The following is a 21,005-nucleotide window of genomic DNA, read 5'->3' as shown; positions in this document are numbered from 1 at the left end:
GCTGCAGATCTTCTGGGGGGGTGTGGGCAGCCAGAGCTCATGGTCCACATTGGTACCAACGACTTAGGTAGGAAGGGGGAATATGGACCTACAATCAGAACTTAGAGAGCTAGGCAGAAAGTTAGCAAGCAGGACCTCAATTGTAGTAATCTCCAGATTACTCCCAGCGCCGTGTGTGAGTACAGAAATAGGAGAATAAGGCAGATAAACGCGTGGCTGGAAAAATGGTGCAGGAGGGAGAGCTTTAGATTCCTGGGACACTGGGACAGGCTCTGGGGGAAAGGGCACCTGTTCATGCCAGGTGGGCTGCACCTGACAGAGCTCAGACTGAGTTACTTGCAAGGTGCTTTCTGAGGGCTTTAAACTAACAACGTTTGTTGTGGAGGTCCCCAGGGGTCCGTGTTCAGATCCTTGCTTTTCTTGATATATATTAATGATCTGCTTCTGGGTGTGCAGGGGACAATTTCAGAATTTGCAGGTGATTCGAAACTTGGAAGTATTGTAAACTATGAAGAGGGCAGTGTAGAATTTCAAAAGGGCATTTGGGGCGGCACGGTGGCACAGTGGTTAGCATTGCTGCCTCACAGCACCAGGGACCCGTGTTCAATTCCCGGCTTGGGTCACTGTCTGTGCGGAGTCTGCACATTCTCCTCGTGTCTGCGTGGGTTTCCTCTGGGTGCTCCGGTTTCCTCCCACACTCTAAAGATGTGCGGGTTAGGTGGATTGGCCATGCTAAATTGCCCCTTAGTGTCAGGGGGACTAGCTAGGGTAAAATGCATGGGATTATGGGGATAGGGCCTGGGTGGGATTGTGGGGTCGGTGCAGACTCGATGGGTCGAATGGCCTCCTTCTGCACTGTAGGATTCTATGGCATGGGCACGTTGATGGAGAGGACAGATAGGGGGCAGATGGAAGTTCATAGAACATAGAACAGTACAGCACAGAACAGGCCCTTCGGCCCACGATGTTGTGCCGAGCTTTATCTGAAACCAAGATCAAGCTATCCCACTCCCTATCATCCTGGTGTGCTCCATGTGCCTATCCAATAACCGCTTAAATGTTCCTAAAGTGTCTGACTCCACTATCACTGCAGGCAGTCCATTCCACACCCCAACCACTCTCTGCGTAAAGAACCTACCTCTGATATCCTTCCTATATCTCCCACCACGAACCCTATAGTTATGCCCCCTTGTAATAGCTCCATCCACCCGAGGAAATAGTCTTTGAACGTTCACTCTATCCCCTTCATCATTTTATAAACCTCTATTAAGTCTCCCCTCAGCCTCCTCCGCTCCAGAGAGAACAGCCCTAGCTCCCTCAACCTTTCCTCATAAGACCTACCCTCCAAACCAGGCAGCATCCTGGTAAATCTCCTCTGCACTCTTTCCAGCGCTTCCACATCCTTCTTATAGTGAGGTGACCAGAACATAGAACATAGAACATTACAGCGCAGAACAGGCCCTTCGGCCCACGATGTTGCACCGACCAGTTAAAAAAAAAAAAATGTGACCCTCCAACCTAAACCAATTTCTTTTCGTCCATGAACCTATCTACGGATCTCTTAAACGCCCCCAAACTAGGCGCATTTACAACTGATGCTGGCAGGGCATTCCAATCCCTCACCACCCTCTGGGTAAAGAACCTACCCCTGACATCGGTTCTATAACTACCCCCCCTCAATTTAAAGCCATGCCCCCTCGTGCTGGATTTCTCCATCAGAGGAAAAAGGCTATCACTATCCACCCTATCTAAACCTCTAATCATCTTATATGTTTCAATGAGATCCCCTCTTAGCCACCGCCTTTCCAGCGAAAACAATCCCAAATCCCTCAGCCTCTCCTCATAGGATCTCCCCTCCATACCAGGCAACATCCTGGTAAACCTCCTCTGCACCCTCTCCAAAGCCTCCACATCCTTCCTGTAATGTGGGGACCAGAACTGCACACAGTACTCCAAGTGCGGCCGCACCAGAGTTGTGTACAGTTGCAACATAACGCTACGACTCCTAAATTCAATCCCCCTACCAATAAACGCCAAGACACCATATGCCTTCTTAACAACCTTATCTACTTGATTCCCAACTTTCAGGGATCTATGCACACATACACCTAGATCCCTCTGCTCCTCCACACTATTCAAAGTCCTCCCGTTAGCCCTATACTCAACACATCTGTTATTCCTACCAAAGTGAATTACCTCACACTTCTCCGCATTAAACTCCATCCGCCACCTCTCGGCCCAACTTTGCAACCTGTCTAAGTCTTCCTGCAAACTACGACACCCTTCCTCACTGTCTACCACACCACCGACTTTGGTGTCATCAGCAAATTTGCTAATCCACCCAACTATACCCTCATCCAGATCATTAATAAATATTACAAACAGCAGTGGCCCCAAAACAGATCCCTGAGGTACACCACTTGTAACCGCACTCCATGATGAATATTTACTATCAACCACCACCCTCTGTTTCCTATCAGCTAGCCAATTCCTGATCCAATTTCCTAGATCACCCCCAATCCCATACATCTGCATTTTCTGCAGAAGCCTACCATGGTGAACCTTATCAAACGCCTTACTAAAATCCATATATACCACGTCCACTGCCTTGCCCCCATCCACCTCCTTGGTCACTTTCTCAAAAAACTCAATAAGGTTAGTAAGAACTGCACACAATATTCCAAATGTGGTCTCACCAAGATCCTGTACAGTTGCAGCATAACCCCACGGCTCTTAAACTCCAACCCCCTGTTAATAAAAGCTAACACACTGTAAGGCCTTCTTCACAGCTCTATCCACTTGAGTGGCAACCTTTAGAGATCTGTGGATATGGACCCCAAGATCTCTCTGTTCCTCCACAGTCTTCAGAACCCTACCTTTGACCCTGTAATCCACATTTAAATTAGTCCTACCAAAATGAATCACCTCACATTTATCAGGGTTAAACTCCATTTGCCATTTTTCAGCCCAGCTTTGCATCCTATCTATGTCTCTTTGCAGCCTACAACAGCCCTCCACCTCATCCACTACTCCACCAATCTTGGTGTCATCAGCAAATTTACTGATCCACCCTTCAGCCCCCTCCTCTAAGTCATTAATAAAAATCACAAAGAGCAGAGGACCAAGCACTGATCCCTGTGGCACTCCGCTAGCAACCTGCCTCCAGTCCGAAAATTTTCCATCCACCACCACCCTCTGTCTTCGATCAGACAGCCAGTTACCTATCCAATCGGCCAACTTTCCCTCTATCCCACACCTCCTCACTTTCATCATAAGCCGACCATGGGGGACCTTATCAAACGCCTTACTAAAATCCATGTATATGACATCAACTGCCCTACCTTCATCAACACACTTAGTTACCTCCTCAAATAATTCTATCAAATTTGTGAGGCACGACTTGCCCTTCACGAATCCGTGCTGACTATCCCGGATTAATCCGCATCTTTCTAAATGGTCGTAAATCCCATCCCTAAGGACCTTTTCCATCAATTTACCAACCACCGAAGTAAGACTAACCGGTCTATAATTACCAGGGTCATTTCTATTCCCTTTCTTAAACAGAGGAACAACATTCGCCATTCTCCAGTCCTCTGGCACCATCCCCGTGGACAGAGGACCCAAAGATCAAAGCCAAAGGCTCTGCAATCTCATCCCTTGCCTCCCAAAGAATCCTAGGATATATTTCATCAGGCCCAGGGGACTTATCGACCTTCAGTTTATTCAAAACTGCCAGGACATCCTCCCTCCGAACATCTATTTCCTCCAGCCTATTAGCCTGTAACACCTTCTCTTCCTCAAAAACATGGCCCCTCTCCTTGGTGAACACTGAAGAAAAGTATTCATTCATCACCTCGCCTATCTCTACTGACTCCATACACAAGTTCCCACTACTGTCCTTGACCGGCCCTAACCTCACCCTGGTCATTCTTTTATTCCTCACATAAGAGTAAAAAGCCTTGGGGTTTTCCTTGATCCGACCCGCCAAGGACTTCTCATGTCCCCTCCGAGCTCTCCTAAGCCCCTTTTTCAGCTCGTTCCTTGCTAACTTGTAACCCTCAATCGAGCCATCTGAACCTTGTTTCCTCATCCCTACATAAGCTTCCCTCTTCCTTTTCACAAGACATTTCACCTCTTTCATGAACCATGGTTCCCTCACTCGGCCATTTCCTCCCTGCCTGACAGGGACATACCTATCAAGGACACCCAGTATTTGTTCCTTGAAAAAGTTCCACTTTTCACTAGTGCCTTTCCCTGACAGTTTCTGTTCCCATCTTATGCCCCCTAATTCTTGCCTAATCGCATCATAATTACCTCTCCCCCAATTGTAAACCTTGCCCTGCCGTACGGCCCTATCCCTCTTCATTGCAATAACAAAAGACACCGAATTGTGGTCACTACCTCCAAAGTGCTCTCCCACAACCAAATCTAACGCTTGGCCCGGTTCATTTCCCAGTACCAAATCCAATGTGGCCTCACCTCTTGTCGGCCTATCCACATATTGTGTCAGGAAACCCTCCTGCACACACTGCACAAAAACTGCCCCATCCGAACTATTTGACCTACAAAGGTTCCAATCAATATTTGGAAAGTTGAAGTCCCCCATGACAACTACCCTGTGACCCCCACACATATCCATAATCTGCTTAGCAATTTCTTCCTCCATATCTCTATTACTATTTGGGGGCCTATAGTAAACTAACAACGTGACCGCTCCTTTCCTATTTCTAACCTCAGCCCATATTACCTCAGTGTGCAGATCCCCCTCGAAGTGCCTTTCCGCAGCCGTTAAACTATCCTTGATTAACAATGCTACTCCTCCACCTCTTTTACCAGCTTCTCTACACTTACTGAAACATCTATACCCCGGAACGTCCAACAACCATTCCTGTCCTTGTTCTACCCACGTCTCCGTAATGGCCACAACATCGTAGTCCCAAGTACCAATCCACGCCCCAAGTTCATCTACCTTGTTCCGGATGCTCCTTGCATTGAAGTAGACACACTTCAACCCACCTTCCTGTCTACCGGTACCCACCCTTGACCCTGATACCTTCCCCAATACCTCACCACCCTCAACACTGACTTCTGGACTACAACTCCTTTTCCCACTCCCCTGACAAATTAGTTTAAACCCCCCTGAAGAGCCGTATCAAATTTCCCTCCCAGGATATTGGTGCCCCTCTGGTTCAGGTGCACCCCGTCCTGTTTGTACAGGTCCCACCTTCCCCAGAATGTGTTCCAATTATCCACGTATCTGAAACCCTCCCTCCTACACCATCCCTGCAACCACATGTTTAACTGCACTCTCTCCCTGTTCCTCAACTCGCTATCACGTGGCACCGGCAACGTACCAGAGATGACCACATGTTTTGTCTTGGCTCTCAGCTTCCAGCCCAGCTCCCGAAATTCCTGTTTTAAATCCCCGTCCCTTCTCTTACCTATGTCGTTGGTACCAATGTGTACCACGACTTGTGACTGTTTCCCCTCCCCCTTAAGAATCCGGAAAACACGGTCCGAGACGTCACGGACCTTGGCATCCGGTAGGCAACATACCATCCGTGAGTCTCTTTTGCTGCCACAGAACCTCCTATCTATCCCTCTAACTAACGAGTCCCCAATAACTATTGCCCTCCCGCTCTCCCCCTTACCCTCCCGAGCCACAGAGACGGACACAGTGCTGGAGATCCTCTCACTGCGGCTCACCACTGGTATGTCGTCCCCCTCAACCGTATCCAAAGCGGAATACTTGTTGCTAAGGGGAACGACCACAGGGGATCCCTGCACGGACTGCTTCCTCCCAGTCCCTCTCACCGTCACCCATCTGTTTTCATTCCTCGGAGTAACTGTATCCCTAAAGCTTCTGTCTATGGCCACCTCTGCGTCCCTAATGATCCTAAGTTCATCCAACTCTAGCTCCAGTTCCCTAACACGGTTTTGGAGGAGCTGCACATGGGTGCACTTCCCACAGGTGTAATCAGCAGGGACACTGTCGTCGTCCCTCACCTCAAACAAAGTGCAAGAGGAACATAGCACTGCCTGCACACCCATCCCCTCTAGGTACCTTGCCAGTACCAGGTAGAAACAGCAAAAATGAATTAAACTCACCCCTGCTCGCCCTGTCCCCCGAAGCCCTGTGAGCCAAAGCCCTTATAGCTCACACTCTGCTTCCCACGCACTCCGCTGCCGGCTCCCGACGCTGCCCGCTGTATACTGCAGCTTACCTTTTATACTTCGCGCGCTTAAAAAACCCTTCCCAGACTCCTTAGCAGCCCACTTCCGGTTTTCACTTTAAACTTAAGAAAAATACTACGACAAAAGTAAAGGCCAAAAAATACCACACACTAACTGACTAATTAAATAAATAAATAATTCAATCAATCTCTCACCAGCACTCCTGCCTCCAATCACTCCCTCTCTGCTTGCTCCAGTGGAACAATGAGGGGGATCCTCCCAGGTAACTGACTTTTAAAGTTAAAATAAAAACCCAATGTGGAGAAATGTAAGATGGTGCATTTTGGTAGGAAGAATATAGAGTGACGATATAAAATATGTGGGTAAAATTCTTTAGGGGATGCAGAGCAGAGGGATCTGGATGTACACGTGCACAGAAGTGTGGTGGAGGCAGGTTCAATCGAGGCATTCCAGAGGGCATTCGGTGATTATTTAAATAGAAACAATGTGCAGGGATACGGGGAAAAGGCAGGGGACTCGCACTTAATCATAATGCTCATTTGGAGAGCCGGTGGAGGCGGATGGGCCGAATGGCCTCCTTCTGCACTGTAACCATTCTGTGATGTATACAACTGATCCGCTCATTGGATCAGCAATCAGTAAGAGCTCCGACAAACAGATCCCTGGCTGAGGGTAGCAGGAGGGTGGGAGGGTGCAAGGCAGGATGGAGCAAAGACACTGACCTGTTGGGAGGTGTTTGTAGAAGTAGATGACGGGGTGGAGGAAGTTCGAGAGCCACGCGTGTTTGGGTTCTCCCACCGAACGGCTCGGATGGAAAACATCAGATTCCGGTCTGGAAAAGTTGCTCCCATATTCCAGGTCAATAACAAATAGACCGTCAGTCACATTTTTCCCCGTGTTTTCCTGAAGGTGTGGCAGTGCTCCAACGGGATACTCTTCCAGGTATTCAAACTCTGTGGCGTTTCTGCAAATACACATCAGCATTACGTTAGCAACTACAGGGCACAGGAAACCCTTCCCCATTCGGGATACAGACTCTGCTCCTCAGAGTGGGCTCGAATTGAAGCCATCCCAACAGCAACTTAGGCTATTAAATGAATAAAAAGTGAAACCCCCCCCCACACAATGGAACTACCCCCCCCCCCCACCACACCCCCATCTCGGCATTGCCTCCTGGCAGTACCCACGTAATGCCAAGGGGCAGTGCCAGGATACTTCTCAGGCATGACCCTCTCCCCTTGGAGGCTGTACTCACTTGTGCGCCTCCGGTAGGTTCTGCTCGCCAAGCGCACATCGTGGGGGAACCTGTCGTGATTCACGTTGGCGTATGCTGACACTGACATGAATGGACAATTTAACACAGGGGGACTAGTATAGGGGGTCTATAAAATAATGAGGGGCATAGATCAGCTAGATAGTCAATATCTTTTCCCAAAGGTAGGGGAGTCTAAAACTGGAGGGCATAGGATAAGGTGAGAGGGGAGAGATACAAAAGGGTCCAAAGGGGCAACTTTTTCACACAGAGGGTGATGAGTGTTTGGAACTGCCAGAGGTAGTAGTAGAGGCGGGTACAATTTTGTCTTTTGAAAAGCATTTGGACAGTTACATGGGTAAGATGGGTATAGAGGGATATGGGTCAAACACGGGCAATTGGGACCAGCTTAGTGGTAAAAAAAAAGGTGGCATGGACAAGTTGGGCCGAAGGGCCTGTTTCCATGCTGTAAACCTCTGTGACTCTACTCCTCCGTGGGAGCTGCCCACTGGCTGCAGTAACACCTGTCTTAGCTTCACACTACAGCATTGAGATCACTGATACAATAGCCCGTGGGACAATAATAATATCCAACTCAGAGAGAATATAAATGGCCGGTAAATGTGCTTATTTTAATACTGAACCCAACAGATCCAGATGCTTTGGGGAATTGAGCTCAACAGCTCAATTATTAGCTGTGCTTGTGTCACATTACTGATCTCAGCCTAGAAGCTGTAGAGAACTCAGTATCATTAGGTTAACATCAGCCAGTTTTTGCTCTGGGCAACACTGTGGTTAGCACTGCTGCCTCTCAGCACCAGGGACCCGGGTTCAATTCCGGTCTCGGGTCACTGTCTGTGTGGAGTTTGCACGTTCTCCCCGTGTCTGCGTGGGTTTCCTCTGGGTGCTCCGGTTTCCTCCCACAGACCAAAAATATGTGGGTTAGGTGGATTGGCCACGCTAAATTGCCCCTTAAGTGTTTAAAGATGTGTAGGTTAGGGGGTTTAGACGGATAAATACGTGGGATTACGGGAACAAGGCCTGGGTAAGATGCTCTGTCGGATAGTCGATGTAGACTCAATGGGCTCCTTCTGCACTGTAGGGATTCTACGATCAGTTTTTTAAAAGTTTATTTATTAGTGTCACAAGTAGGTTTACATTAACACCGCAATGAAGTTACAGTGAAAATCTCCTAGTCGCCACACTCCGGCACTCCAGGATCAGGAATATATGAAGAAAGTACATGGCAGTGGGGGGGGAAGAAACAGTGGGTTAGGTTCAACTTAAAGAAGGGGCGGCACGGTGCGGCATGGTGGCACAGTGGTTAGCGCTGCTGCCTCACAGTTCCAGAGACCTGGGTTCAATTCCAGCCTCGGGTCACTGTCTGTGCGGAGCTTGCACGTTCTCCCCGTGTCTACGTGGGTTTCCTCCGGGTGCTCCGGTTTCCCCCCACATTCTGAAAGGCGTGATCAGGGTGCATTGACCCGAACAGGCGCCGGCTCGGGGAATTTCACAGTAACTTCATTGCAGTGTTAATGCAAGCCTTACACGTGACACTAATAAATAAACTTTAACTTTAGAAGGGCATCAGATCACAAGCGAAGGTCATCCAGGGTGATCGAAGCGACAGTGACAGGAGCTTTTATTGGGCATTAAGGAAACAACTTGCTGTGGGTGTTGGAGGTTGTGAAGACTGCCCCGCGCCACATTGCATTTCTTACAGTGGAGGTTCACTCACTTCCTCAGCAGTACAACGTCAGCGAGGACAGTGAACATCTGATAAAGACCAGAGGCCTCGTTGATGCGCTTGATTATCGCGTTGGTCAAATGAGTGATGGGCAGGGTGGTGGCCGGCCAGGGAATGCCGTGGTAGCGACGCTCCATCAGGCGGTGAACAGCACGGGCTGGTAAGAGACAACCAGAAACCGCTGGTTACAACAGCGGTGTAGCAAACCATGCACAAGTCAAACATGATATCTGGGGTCGGACATGGCTGGCCTCCTATCCTCCACTCTCCTGGAAACTGAAACTCACCCGGACCAGCTGCCTGTCTCCTATTCACCCATTCACACTGGCTCCTGATCTGACAAAGACTTGATTTAAAAACTCTCACTCCTGTTAACAAATCCCTCCATCACCTCGCTCTTTCCTATCTCTACAATCATTTCCATCCCACAGAGATATCAGCTCTTTGCCAATTCTAATCGTTTGTAGGTTCCCACTTTTAATCATTCTGCTGAGCCTTCAAAGTTTAAAGTTTATCTATTAGTCACAAGTAGGCTTACATTAACACTGCAATGAACTTACTGTGATAATCCCCTAGTCGCCACACTCCGGCACCTGTTCGGATACACTGAGGGAGAATTTAGCACAGCCAATGCATCTAACCAGCACGTCTTTCAGACTGTGGGAGAAAACCGGAGGATGTGCAGACTGCGCACAGGCAGTGACCCAAGCCGGGAATCGAACCCGGGTCCCTGGCGCTGCGAGGCAGCAGTGCTAACCACCATTACAGGGAAAGGGCAGGAAAGTGGGCTTGAAGAATAGCAGATCAGCCATCATCATATTGAACAGTGGAGCAGGCTCGAGGGGCTAAATGGCTCCCAAATCTTATGCTACATGTTGAAATTCACCCCCACCCCTGACTGGAGTCCAAACCTAGGGATGACAGTGTCAGAATAAACAGTCGAACTTTAGGGACTGAGGTGTGAAAGTTATGCGGTTGTGAATCTTTGGGCTTCTCTGCCACAGAAAGCTGGCGATATTCACTTGATAGGTACAGTCTGGAGCAAGACTAATTCAGTAAGAGTTTTAACAACACCAGGTTAAAGTCCAACAGGTTTATTTGGTAGCAAATGCCATTAGCTTTCGGAGCGCTGCCCCTTCGTGTCCACTCAATCTGTCGAAGGGGCAGCGCTCCGAAAGCTAATGGCATTTGCTACCAAATAAACCTGTTGGGACTTTAACCTGGTGCTGTTAAAACTCTTACTGTGTTTACCCCAGTCCAACGATGGCATCTCCACAGCAAGACTAATTGCCAGGGATAGGTTGAGTATCACCATGAACGTACTGAATCATCACAGAATCCCTACAGTGCAGAAGGAGGCCATTCGGCCCATCGAGTCTGCACCAACCACAATCCCACCCAGACCCTATTCCCGTAACCCCATATATTTACCCTGTTAATCCTCCTGACACTAAGGGGCAATTTAGCACAGCCAATCCACCTAACCCGCACATCTTTGGACTGTGGGAGGATACCGGAGGAAACCCATGCAGACATAGGGAGAACGTGCAAACTCCACACAGACAGTGACCCGAGGCCGGAATTGAACCCGGGTTCCTGGCGCTGTGAGGCAACAGTGCTAACCACTGTGCTACCTACCGTGCCGCCCATGATGGTGCAGTGGGCTCAAGGGCCCGTATGGCCTACTCCTATTGCTTAAGTTCTTAATTCTCATAGGATGGGAATAGAGGGATGTGGTCCCCAGAAGGGTAGAGGGTTTTAGTTCAATCGGGCAGCATGGTCGGTGCAGGCTTGGAGGGCCGAAGGGCCTGTTCCTGTTCTGTAATTTTCTTTGTTCTTTGTCCTCTGTACTTTCACATGAAAAAATATTATGGTTTGCAGGGCATGAAGTGGTTACAGAGGGAGAGAGAGAGGGGCAAGGTCATGTACACAAGGATGAGAATTTGAAAATTAGATTTTCCCAGACTGGGAATCAATTTAAGTCAACAAGCACAGTTGACTTGTTAGGATACGGGCAGCAGAGCTTTCAATCAGCTCAAGTTTGCAGAGAGTAAAAGTTAGGCCAAGACAGCAACATGAAATGTCCTCAGCTTCACCTAAGTTCTTGAGAATTACAAACAGGGCAGTTTCAGGAGCTTTGAGAGCTGCAGCAGCCACAGGAAATGAAGTACAGAGCAGAATTAGTGCTAGTTAGAAGCACACCGATTCAGCTCCAATCAAGAGAAATATCTCTTGTGGACTGCAGCGGCGGCACGGTGGCACAGTGGTTAGCACTGCTGCCTCACAGCGCCAGGGACCCGGGTTCGAGTCCCGGCCTTGGGTCACTGTCTGTGTGGGGTTTGCACATTCTCCCCGTGTCTGCGTGGGTTTCCTCCGGGTGCTCCCGTTTCCTCCCACAGTCCAAAGATGTGCGGGTTAGGTGGATTGGCCGTGCTAAATTGATCCTAGTGTCAGGGGATTAGCAGGGTAAATATGTGGGGTTACAGGGATAGGGCCTGGGTGGGATTGTGGTCGGTGCAGCCTCGATGGACTTAATAGCCTCCTCCAGCACTATTGGGGTTCTATGAATCTGGAGACTGCTGAAGGCCGAGGTCAGGTTCCTAGTCTTCATTACCATGTGCCTCAGCCAAATGTTCCAAGGTAGCTAAATTGATCAAACACAGGGCTCTCAATGAGGGAGATTATCTGTCTTTTGCTCCTCTGCATCCCGCTACCCTATATCACAAAGTCTTCTCTGATCTTAAGCTTACTACCATTGGAAAGGTTATCACAAGGATAGTTTAAGTTTATTTATTAATGTCACAAGTAGGCTCACATTAACACTGCAATGAAGTTAGTGTGAAAATCCCCTAGTCGCCACACTCCGGCACCTGTTCGGGTACACTGAGGGAGAATTTAGCATGGCCAATGCACCTAACCACCACATCTGTGAGATTTTCTAGACTTGTTTCGAGACAACATTGAAATCCTAAGTTAAGAATTGTACCTAGTCATATTTAAGTATTGTGCAAATGTTAAAAGTTAAGCTAATTCATTTGTTATAGTTAAACTATGTTGTTAAATAAAATTTGTTTTCTTAAAAGTTTCCCAGTGCGAGAGTTAAAATCGCGCCTGGAGTTAAACATCATATCCTCACATTGTTCTGGACGGTCCTGTACAGTGAGAATCAGATAGCTATTCGGCTACATGGGGCATCATGCCCAAAGCTGATTCTACACTCGCCTGACAATTACGTGCATTTTGTTTATTCATTCATAGGATGTGGGGTGTCGCTGGCTAGGTCAACACTTATTGCCTATCCCTAATTCCCCCTTCAGAGCTGCCTTCTTGAACCGCTGCAATCCATGTGACATAGGTACACCCACAGTGTTGTCATGGAGAGAGATGCAGGAATTTGATCCTGCGACAGTGAAGGATGGTGGATATATTTCCAAGTCAGGATGGTGAGTGGCTTCGAGGGAAACTTCCTGGTAGGTGGTGATATTCCTATGTGTCGGCTCTTTGTTCCACAGGAGCAGGCTGAGGGCAAGGGAGCTGTTTGTGCATTTTATTTATTTATTTATTTTTCAGTTAAATTAGTGAAAAAAATCGGAGGTTTTTTTCAAAACAGGAAGTAGGCCCAGCAGCAGCCTGGGAAGGTTTTGGAGGGTTTAAAAGTAGGCCGCACCTTTGAGCGGGCAGCAGAGTGAGCAGGGGGCAGAGTGAGAGCTGAAGGGCTTCGGCTCAAAACGGGCTTTGGCGAGAACAGGCAGAGGTGAGAGTAGGTTTTTTCTTTCCCAGAAAGTTTATTCTTGTTTTTCCCCAGACTAAAAAGAAAATGCCAGGCAGGATGTTGGAATGCCCCTCTTGCAGGATGTGGGAGATCAGGGAGACCTCCGGTATCCCTGACGACAGCACCTGCAAAAGATGCATTCAGCTGCAGCTGCTAGCAAAGCGTGTTAGGGAACTGGAGAAGGAGCTTGATGACCTCCATCTAATTCGGGAGAATGAGAAGTTTATAGACAGTAGCTTTAGGGAGATAGTTACACCTAAGCAGCAGAGCACAGGAAATTGGGTTACTGTAAGGAGAGGAAATGGCAGTGTGAAAGGACAGGCAGAGCAGGGTTCCCCTGTGGCCATACCCCTCCACAACAGGTATACTGAATTGGATACTGTTGTGGGAGATGCTTTACCTGGGACAAGCTGCGACAGCCGGAACTCTGATACTGCGTCTGGTTCTACAGCGCAAAAGGGTGGGATGAAGAAGAGGAGAGCAGTAGTGATAGGGGACTCAATGGTCAGAGGTACAGACCGGAGGTTCTGTGGTCGGGACAGAGACTCCCGCATGGTTTGTTGCCTCCCAGGTGCCAAGGTCAGCGATGTCTCTGATCGCGTGCACAGCGTTCTAAAGTGGGAAGGTGATCAGCCAGATGTCATGGTACACGTCGGTACCAATGACGTGGGAAGGAAGAGTGAGGAGGTCCTAAAGAGTGAGTACAAAGAGCTTGGAAGGAAGTTAAAAAGCAGGACCCCGAGGGTAGTAATCTCAGGATTGCTACCTGAGCCACATGCCAGTGAGGGCAGGAGTAGGATGCTTGGACGGATAAACACATGGCTGAGGAACTGGGGCAGGGTTTCCAATTCTTGGATCATTGGGACCTCTTTTGGGGCAGGTGGGACCTGTACAAGAGAGACGGGTTACACCTAAACTACAAGGGGACCAATATACTTGCAGGGAGATTTGCTAGTGTTATTGGGGAGCGTTTAAACTAGATTTGCAGGGGGGTGGGAACCAGAGTGCCAGAGCAGATAGTGGAGCAGGGGTAAAAAGACAGGTTAGTTCAAGCAAAATCACAAATGGAAGGGTAGAGTGTGGTGGAAATAATTTTTTGAGGTGTGTCTATTTCAATGCCAGGAGTATTGTGGGGAAGGCAGATGAGCTGAAGGCGTGGATAGACACGTGGAAATATGACATTATAGCCATTAGTGAAACTTGGCTACAGGAGGGGCAGGACTGGCAGCTCAATGTTCCAGGGTTCCAATGTTTCAGGCGGGATAGAGGCAGAGGGATAAAAGGTGGGGGGGTGGCATTGTTGGTCAGGGAAAATGTTACAGCGGTACTCAGGCAGGATAGATTAGGGAGCTTGTCTACAGAGGCCCTATGGGTGGAGCTGAGAAACAGGAAAGGTATGACCACATTAATGGGCTTGTATTATAGACCACCCAATAGTCAGCGAGAATTGGAGGAGCAAATCAGCGGAGAGATAGCTGACAACTGCAAGAAACACAAAGTTGTGATAGTAGGGGATTTTAATTTTCCACATATAGATTGGGACTCGCATACTGTTAAAGGTTTAGACGGGGTAGAGTTTGTAAAATGTGTTCAGGAGAATTTTCTACATCAGTATATAGAGGTGCCAACTAGAGAGGATGCGATATTGGATCTCCTATTGGGAAATGAGTTAGGGCAGGTGATGGATGTGAGTGTGAGGGAACACTTTGGATCCAGTGATCATAATGCCATTAGTTTCAACCTGATCGTGGATAAGGATAGATCTGGTCCTCGGGTTGAAGTTCTGAACTGGAAAAAGGCCAAATTTGATGAAATGAGAAGGGATCTGGGAAGTGTGGATTGGCACAGGCTGTTCTCTGGTAAGGATGTAAATGGAAAGTGGGAGGCCTTCAAAGGAGAAATTTTGAGAGTGCAGAGTTTGTATGTTCCTGTCAGGATTAAAGGCAAAGTAAATAGGAATAAGGAACCTTGGTTCTCAAGGGAGATTGTAACACTGATTAAGAGGAAGAGAGAGTTGTATGAAATGTACAGGCAGCAAGGAACACATCAGATGCTCGAGGAGTATAAAAAGTGCAAGAAGCTACTTAAGAGGGAAATCAGGAGGGCTAAAAGAAGACATGAGGTTGCTTTGGCAGACAGAGTGAAGGAAAATCCAAAGAGCTTCTATAGGTATGTTAGGAGCAAAAGGATAGTGAGGGATAAAATTGGTCCTCTTGAAGACCAGAGTGGTACACTGTGTATGGAACCAAAAGAGATGGGGGAGATACTAAATGGTTTTTTTGCATCCGTATTTACTGAGGAAACGGGCATGGAGTCTACGGAAATAGGGCAAACTGGTAGGGAGGCCATGGAACCTTTACAGATTAAAGGGGAGGAGGTACTCGCTGTCTTGAGGCAAATCAGAGTGGATAAATCCCCAGGACCGGACAGGGTATTCCCACGGACCTTGAGGGAAGCTAGTGTTGAACTTGCAGGGGCCCTGGCAGACATATTTAAAATGTCAGTATTCACGGGGGAGGTGCCGGATGATTGGAGGGTGGCTCATGTTGTTCCGTTGTTTAAAAAAGGTTCCAAAAGAAATCCGGGAAATTATCGGCCAGTAAGTTTGACGTCGGTGGTGGGCAAGTTATTGGAAGGTGTGATACGGGATAGGATCTACAAATATTTGGATAGACAGGGACTTATTAGGGAGAGTCAACATGGCTTTGTGCGTGGTAGGTCATGTTTGACCAATCTATTAAGAGTTTTTCGAGGAGGTTACCAGGAAAGTGGATGAAGGGAAGGCGGTGGATGTTGTCTACCTGGATTTCAGCAAGGCCTTTGACAAGGTCCCTCATGGGAGGTTAGTTAGGAAGGTTCAGTCGCTAGGTATACATGGGGAGGTAGTAAATTGGATAAGACACTGGCTCAATGGAAGAAGCCAGAGAGTGGTTGTGGGGGATTGCTTCTCTGAGTGGAGGCCTGTGACTAGTGGTGTGCCGCAGGGATCGGTGTTGGGTCCATTGTTGTTTGTCATCTATGTCAATGATCTGGATGATAATGTGGTCAATTGGATCAGCAAGTTTGCTGATGATACAAAGATTGGAGGTGTAGTGGACAGTGAGGAAGGTTTTCAAAGCTTGCAGAGGGATTTGGACCAACTAGAAAAATGGGCTGAAAAATGGCAAATGGAATTTAACGCAGACAAGTGTGAGATATTGCACTTTGGAAGGACAAATCAAAGTAGAACGTACAGGGTAAATGGTAGGACTCTGAAGAGTGCAGTTGAACAGAGAGATCTGGGAATACAGGTACAGAATTCCCTAAAAGTGACGTCACAGGTGGATAGGGTCGTAAAGAGTGCCTTTGGTACACTGGCCTTTATAAATCGGAGTATCGAGTATAAAAGTTGGAGTGTTATGGTAAGGTTATATAAGGCATTGGTGAAGCCGAATTTGGAGTATTGTGTACAGTTTTGGTCACCTAGTTACAGGAAGGATGTAAATAAGATTGAAAGAGCGCAGAGAAGGTTCACCAGGATGTTGCCGGGACTTGAGAAGCTGAGTTACAGAGAGAGATTGAATAGGTTGGGACTTTATTCCCTGGAGCGTAGAAGATTGAGGGGAGATTTGATAGAGGTGTATAAGATTTTGATGGGTATAGATAGAGTGAATGCAAGCAGGCTTTTTCCGCTGAGGCTAGGGGAAAAAAAACCAGAGGGCATGGGTTAAGGGTGAAAGGAGAAAAGTTTAAAGGGAATATTAGGGGGGGCTTCTTCACGCAGAGAGTGGTGGGAGTGTGGAATGAGCTGCCGGATAAAGTGGTAAATGCGGGGTCACTTTTAACATTTAAGAAAAACTTGGACGGGTTCATGGATGAGAGGGGTGTGGAGGGATATGGTCCAAGTGCAGGTCAGTGGGACTAGGCATAAAATGGTTCGGCACAGACAAGAAGGGCCAAAAGGCCTGTTTCTGAGCTGTAATTTTCTATGGTTCTATGGTTCTATGGCTACTCTTGTCTTTCTAGATGGTAGGGGTCGTGGGTTTGGAAAGCCTCACAACCCCCTGTGGAAAACTACTGCTGCTGCCATCTGTCCCAAAATCTCATCTCTTTAGATCAATTTAATTTTAGTTTAAAGAAAGTAGAGATGTTTCCACTTTGGGGAGACCAAAGCTAAGGAATAATATAAGAAAATCACCAATAAGAAATTCAGGAGAAACGTCTTTATCCAAAGAGTGGGCAGAATTGGATTTTAAAAATTGGTTTTGGGGGAGGGGGGGGGGGGTGGTTACGTGATTTAAACACGGGAGCAGCAGTGTTTTCGCAAGCACTGGCGCTACTCATATTTTAACCCTTTTTTTAAAATCCTGATGCATAACCTATAAACATTTAATCTTGATGTATCAAAACTGTGCCATGTTCCTGAACGATCCTGGCTAAACTTTGGTGGCGGGGTTAAGTCAAGAAAATCCTCGTTTGATTGAGGCAGTGGGAGACAGCCTGGGTGGAGCCTAGTTTGCCATGGCGGTTTCTCTGGTGAGTGGGCCTATGCTTCGGCAGTGCTGTGGGCATCGAGACGATGGCTGCCCTTGTGAATGAAGTTGTGGATGATGGTCTCTGCATTCCGGCACAGGCTATTGGTGCTCACAGTGATGAACTGTGAGATATCCTAAAGAGAACGGATGAAACGGAGAGGAGAATCCTGTCAGTCGGGACGGCAGTTTCCTCGTCAGGGTACGTCTTCCATCCTTGGAAATCCTGTTGTGTGGTATGTGAACGTGGCCAGAGGAGGAGTATCCGTGCGCCCAGTCTCCCGAAGGGAACCAAGGATGAAATCCCGGCCGCCATGCTTTCACAATCTCAGTTTGAAGGCTGGTTGTTTCGAGTTCAATGGGGCACATTGTGTCCTGTCTTCAAGGCCAGGGGTCGGTCGAAGACTCCAACACTGGTCTCACGGTGTCCTGTCCTCGGTGTTTGTCAAGAAGGGCAGGAGGCAGCTGGGTGCAGTGGGTCTTCACCACCCGGTGCAGTGGGTCTTCACCACCCGGTGGCAGGGTGGCCTCACAGCGCCAGTGACCCAGGTTTGATTCCAGCCTCAATGACTGTCTGTGTGGAGTCTGCACGTTCTCCCATTATCTGCGTGGGTTTCCTCTGGGTGCTCCAGTTTCCTCCCACAGTCCAAAGATGTGTGGGTTAGGTGGATTGTCCATGCTAAATTGACCCTTAGTGTCAGGGGGACTAACATGGTAAATACATGGGGTTATGGGGATAGGGACTGGATGGGATTGTTGTTGGTGCAGGCTCGATTGGCTGAATGGCCTCCTTCTGCCCTGTAGGGTTCCTATGATCACCCACCGGGGCCTAGGTTTTTCTTTACCAGGGCTTCAGGGCGATGACCTGGCAGAGGTGCAAAGGCTTTGGTGAAACTCTGTATGTTACTGTCATGACTTTTCAAGCTCAGTAGATGGTGATATTCCTCTGCAGTTCATCATGAAGCCGGAACTTTGTTCCCTTGTGATTACACTCCTGATTTTGTGATTATCCTTTTATCTTGACAAGGGTGTATAATATATGAGCACAGAAGCATTTGTCGTCTATTATTCTCTAACACTGTGTTAATCCTGGATTCTACCCCCTAAAACTATATTCTTGCATTCATCCTGGATTGTACTTTTTGCATATTGATAAGCGCAATACTGTACTGAGCTCCGAAGCAAATTTTGCTGATTATCCTGTTCCTTGAATGTATCTCCTGCAATTTCATCTCTTAATTGATCCTATATGTGATTTATCATATTAATAGGGACAATCCTATGTGTGCACCTGCTCGCGCATTTTCACTTGTTATCCTGATATTCTCAGAAGACTAAGGAAATTTGACATGTCAGCTAAGACTCTCACCATCGTGCACCATAGAAAGCATTCTTTCTGGTTGTATCACAGCTTGGTATGGCTCCTGCTCTGCTCAAGACCGCAAGAAACTACAAAAGGTCATGAATGTAGCCCAATCCGTCATGCAAATCAGCCTCCCATCCATTGACTCTGTCTACACTTCCCACTGCCTCGGCAAAGCAGCCAGCATAATTAAGGCCCCTATGCACCCCGGACATTCTCTCTTCCACCTTCTTCCGTCGGGAAAGAGATACAAAAGTCTAAGGCCACATACCAACCGACTTAAGAACAGCCTCTTCCCTGCTGCTGTCAGACTTTTGAATGGACCTACAGATGCCCCAATGATAAATGGACCTACCTTGCGTTAAGTTGATCTTTCTCTACACCCTTGCTATGACTGTAACACTACATTCTGCACTCTCTCATTTCCTTCTCTACGAATGGTATGCTTTGTCTGTATAGCGCGCGAGAAACAATACTTTTCACTGTATACAAATACGTGACAATAATAAATCAAATCAAATCTGACTCCCATATGGAATAGGAGGATGTATTAACATGTGAGATTAAGTGAGGTGAAAGGGGTTCGTGTGGAGCATAAATACCTGGAATAGATCAGTGGGTCGAATGTCTTGTTTCTCTGTTGAAAGTTCATTGCAATTCTACCTATGATTTGTCTGTCGGGTGTCTGATTAGTCCTGATGCTCACCTGTATAGCGGAATCCGTGAATGAATCCACCAGCTGATTTCCTGTAATCGACAGAATGACTGGCTGCCCCAATGATAAACATCCCAGGCAGGCTCGCTGATTCATACGTGGCTTTGACCAGTGGGTACTTACTCATACGGCCTCGGTTCCTCAGAGGTTTGGTAATACTGTTGAATTAAAAAGAGAGAGAGGGGGATGAAGGAAGGCATGCTTTTATCCTCCTCCGCAACAGTTTATTTTTGTCCCGCCCCCCAGCCTGAAGGTGGTGACCGCTCGCTGGAGTTGCGCCCAGTGGGCATCCGCAGCTCTCCAGCAGGGAGCCATTGAGAGGATGCCTTGGCAAGTCATAGAATCCCTACAGTACAGGAGACCATTCAGCCCATCGAGTCTGTACCGACCACCCAGGCTCTATTCCTGTAACACCACACATTTACCCTGCTAATCCCCCTAGTCGCTTGGGCAGGGAGGGCATCACTCACATAGCCAATGTTCATTCGAATCACTTTCTCGCTAGGACTGGGTGGCACAGTGGTTAGCACTGCTGCCTCACAGTGCTAGGAACCCGGATTCAATTCCGGCTTCAGGTCAGTGTGTGTGTGCAGTTTGCACATTCTCCCCGTGTGGGTTTCCGCCGGGTCCTCCCACAGTCCAAAGATACGCGGGTTAGGTGGATTGATGATGCTAAATTGCCCCTTTGTGTCAAAGGTACAAGCTAGGGTAGATGCACGGGGTTATGGGAATAGGACCTGGGTGGGGTTTTGGTCGGTGCAGACTCGATGGGCTGAATGGCCTCCTTCTGCACTGTAGGATCCAATGACTGCTGGAAGAGCGACGAGGAGCAGAGGTCCTGGCTGATGGCACCTGCTGTCCCACCAACAACCCCCCCCCCCCTCCCCCCCACACACATTCCCCCCTCCACCCACCCATCAATTAATCGTGAAGGGAGTCGTGTTCCATCACGTAAGGTAAAGTTAATGAGTCCGGTGACAAGTGGTGGTAGAGGTATCAGAGAAATTGCCTTTTCCAAGGGTACAGTTTATCCTGGGTAACGATATAGCTGAATCATAGACAGGAGCGATAGAAATATCTAAAGTTTATTTATTAGTCACAAGTAAGGCTTACATCAACACTACAATGAAGTTACTGTGAAATTCCCTTAGTCGCCACAGTCCGGGTCAATACACCTAACCAGCAGGTCTTTCAGAATGTAGGAGGAAACCGGAGCACCCGGAGGAAACCAACGCAGACAAGGGAGGATGAGCAAATTTTGCACCGACGGTGATCCAATCCAAGAATCGAACCTGGGTCCGTGGCGCTCTAAGGCAGCAGTGCTACCATGCTATCCAGACCACAGTGCCTTGGGTTCTGGTCCAGGATCCTAACAGCTGCCATTACTTCCCTAATAATTGATTCCAAAATGTTTCCAACAATAGATGTTAGGCTAATGAGCCTAATAGTT

The 21,005-nt window shown here is 48.0% G+C and overlaps 1 protein-coding gene across 2 annotated transcripts in view; it reads right to left on the bottom strand.

Moving 5' to 3' along the window:
- The window catches only part of foxred2 (FAD-dependent oxidoreductase domain containing 2), a 51,144-nt gene that overhangs the window by 17,781 nt on the left and 12,358 nt on the right, over positions 1-21,005 (bottom strand). For both annotated transcript variants that reach the window (XM_078237562.1, XM_078237563.1), the window contains 3 exons: positions 19,547-19,713; positions 9,186-9,351; positions 6,918-7,159 (listed from right to left, as the gene is read on the bottom strand). In XM_078237562.1, coding sequence (XP_078093688.1) covers positions 6,918-7,159; positions 9,186-9,351; positions 19,547-19,713 — 575 coding nt within the window. The remainder of the gene's footprint in view (positions 1-6,917; positions 7,160-9,185; positions 9,352-19,546; positions 19,714-21,005) is intronic.

The sequence above is a fragment of the Mustelus asterias genome, chromosome 21 (genome assembly GCF_964213995.1).
Source record: "Mustelus asterias chromosome 21, sMusAst1.hap1.1, whole genome shotgun sequence".
Taxonomy (NCBI): domain Eukaryota; kingdom Metazoa; phylum Chordata; class Chondrichthyes; order Carcharhiniformes; family Triakidae; genus Mustelus; species Mustelus asterias.
This window is presented reverse-complemented; position numbering and strand designations above follow the sequence as displayed.